The sequence below is a fragment of the Nothoprocta perdicaria genome, unplaced genomic scaffold (genome assembly GCF_003342845.1).
Source record: "Nothoprocta perdicaria isolate Ctin4 unplaced genomic scaffold, notPer1 scaffold_451, whole genome shotgun sequence".
NCBI lineage: Eukaryota > Metazoa > Chordata > Aves > Tinamiformes > Tinamidae > Nothoprocta > Nothoprocta perdicaria.
The window spans coordinates 187697-190888 of NW_020455701.1; the positions used below are offsets into that span (position 1 = coordinate 187697).

A 3192-nucleotide genomic window follows, 5' to 3' on the forward strand; every position below is an offset into this window, starting at 1 on the left:
GTGCCCTGCGGCCACAACCTCTTCTGCATGGAGTGCGCCGTGCGCATCTGCGAGAGGACTGAGCCCGAGTGCCCCGTGTGCCACGCCGCCGCCACGCAGGCCATCCGGATATTCTCCTAAGGGACAGAGCAGCGCCGGGGGACGGGGCGGCGGGAGCGGGGAGCACGGCGAGGAGGAGGAGGACGGGAGCGGGGAAGGGAGGGGGCCAGGAGGAAGGAAAGAAAAGATGCTGAGAATAATAATAATAATTAATAATAATAATAATGACATCCGAGGAACAAACGAATGAGTGAAAGGATAAATTAATTTAAAGAAGAAGAAGAGGAAAAAAAAAAGAAATTATTTTACAAGCAATGTATGTTATTTTTAAAAAAAAATAAGCAGAGAAAGAAAGTGAATAATAGAATTAAAATGAATAGCAAAGCCAGAAATTGTGAAGGGCGAGCGACGCTCCAGCCTGCGGAGTCTTCTTGAGAGCAAGTTCTGGGAACGCACACTGGGAGCCGGCGAGCCGCGCGCTGCGGCTGCCCTCGGGGGCGACACGGGGACCTCTCCGCGCTGGCCGTCCCCGGGGGCCGCAGGAGGGCGCGGGGACACGGGGGGTCCCGTCCTGCCCTGGCCGCCCTCGCGCTCCTCCTTGGCCCCAAGCCCCCCCTCCAGGGACGTCAGCCCAACCGGGAGCTCGGGAAGAAACCAGTCGGAAGAAAGGAAAACGGATGACGGGGATGTGAAAAAGGCAAAAAAAAAACAGAAAAAAAAGAAACCATCAACCTCTGGGAACCTGTTAGAACGAGGGCACAACTGTATTACCTCAAAGATTTAAACAAAAAACCACAGCAGCTAAAGAACTTTTATTGTTTTCCTTTTTTTCTAAAAAAAAAAATCATGAAAAAAATAAAAAAAAAAAAGAAAGAAAATCACAAAAAGAAGAAGGAATTAAAGTGACGCCAGTGAAACCGAAGAAGGTTTGGAAGAACCTCTTGGAATCGCGCTGGGCGATTAGCGTTTATTTTATTATTCTGAGCCACCGCGGAGTCTGGAACTTTGTTCTTTTTTCCTTATCCGAGCAGGGATTTTGTTCGTCCGACGAATCCGGAGTCACTAACAGGGTATTTCAAAAGCTGTTCCCATCCATGGGGGGAGTGTCTCGGCTTCCGTCTTTCCGTAATTCACACTTCATCCTTTTTTCCAAGTGATGCCAGCTGCAGCTACACCGAACACACACACACACAACGTTGGGCTTTTCTTTTCTTAAATATATCTCTATATATATCACACTCAAACCTAAGAAAGACGATCATGCAATACAGGCAATGAGCCCATGCAAAGCCAACATGCATCCCAACAGAAAGCAAAAAATAACCCGAGTTTATAGATATCATTTTGTCGTTGTCTTTTTTAAACTGGACCAAAACTTTTGTTACCCGAAACCGAGTGGAGGAAAACAAGCAAACAAACAAAAAAAAAMMRRARRAAAAAAAWTTCTTTATGGACCAAAACCTCTTCAGCTGTCCTTTACCTGGATCTTCCTGAGGTTGGCCGCTTTTATATATTATATTTTTTTCAGAATGGGACAGAACAAGACAAAACGGAAGCGCTTGCCTTGCGGAGCGTCCCTTGGTCATTTGAGGACTCCTGGTTTGGTTAAACCAGCCGCTTTTCCAGCCGTTGGGAAGGGGCAGCGGATGGTGCCGGTTTGCCCGGGGCTCTGCGGCTGCCCCGGCTTGGCCTAGCGAATAGGGAAAGCTATAAATGTATAGGGATATATACATATATACATATATATGGGGGCCCTTACCGCGTGGAGCGCCCCTATATATGGATGTGTGTGTATCCAGGGCTCTCCATATAGGCTGTTTTCTCCCACCCCGTCTGCCGCCCCTCTGCTCGCCCGTCCCGCGGGGACCCGGGTTCCAGCTGAACCCGCCGAGTTTCGCGGCCGGGCAGAGCCGGTTCTGCGGCGGAAACCGCACAAACGCCCCAAAACAGAAATAAAAAAACACCTGAGGTTTTTTTTTTCCCCCTTCGGTTCCAGGAGACTTTAATTTCCATGATAAAATAACGTTCCCAGGGACATCCCCCTCCTCCTGCTCGGTTTGCGGTGGCTGGTGGCTGGAGCTGGTGATGCGGCTCTCCGGTGAGCYGGGGCTCCGGTGAGCTGGCTCTCCGGTGAGCCGGTTCTTGGGCAATCCCGATCGCCGGTGATCCAGATCTCCAGTGATCCGGGTCTCCAGTGAGCCAGTTATTGGGTGATCCAGTGATCCGGTTCTCCTGTGATCTGGTGATGTGGTTCTCTGGTGATCTGGGTCTTGGGTGACCCGGATCTCCGGTGATCCGAGTCTCTGGTGATCCGGGTCTCCGGTGATCTGGTTCTTGGGTGATCCTGATTTCCAGTGATCCAGATGTCCAATGATCCAGTTCTCCAGTGATCTGGGTCTCCATTGATCCGGTTCTCGGGTGATCTGGTGATGCGGTTCTCCGGTGATCCAGAGCTCCAGTGATCCGGGTTTTGGGTGATCCGGAGCTCCGGTGATCCAGGTCTCCATTGATCCGGTTCTCGGGTGATCCGGTGATCCGGTTCTCCAGCGGTCCGGGCTGCGGATTTGGGGTGGAGGGCTTGGAAAAGGGGCGCCTCCGCTGCGGGCGTCAGCGGTGAAGCCGTGCGGAGGGGCCGGGGGCGGCCGGCCATGGGCCCGGCTTCAGCCGCCCATTAGCAACTTTTTTTGGTTGGAAACGGTAAAAATAATAAAAAAGAACGCGGGGAAGCGGTGCGAAAGGGAGCCGGTCCGCTCGGATTCGTCGCCGCCTCCGCCCGGCAGCTTTGGGGCATCTCGGGCCGGCTGCTCCTCCCGGGGTGCAGGGCCGGGGGTCCCGGGGCGCCCCATGGCCACTCGCAGCCCCCTCCCACCCTCCCACTTTGGGAAGGGGCTCCGGGGATCCCGGGAGGAGCAGGGAGGCAGCGGAGGGAGGGGGGCTCCCCTTTCCCGGGATGCCCCCCCAAGCTTCCCGCGGGAACTGGAGCTGTCCGAGCACGGGGCCCCCGCGCTAAGGGGGGCTGCTTGGATTGGGGGGGGCTCAAGCTGCCCCAATTGGGGGGACGGGGGTGCGGAGGCGCCGTGTTCGTTGGGTGGCTGTGGCGGCCCTTGGCCGAGTGACGTCGTCGTGGTGATGGTGTGAGCGGGTTGTCTTGGT

General features: G+C 54.5%; 1 protein-coding gene across 1 annotated transcript in view; it reads left to right on the plus strand.

Moving 5' to 3' along the window:
• The window catches only part of MEX3A (mex-3 RNA binding family member A), a 9119-nt gene extending 8999 nt beyond the window's left edge, over positions 1 to 120 (plus strand). The window contains exon 4 of the mRNA XM_026046655.1: positions 5 to 120. Coding sequence (XP_025902440.1) covers positions 5 to 120 — 116 coding nt within the window. The remainder of the gene's footprint in view (positions 1 to 4) is intronic.
• Positions 121 to 3192: the final 3072 nt, after the last annotated feature.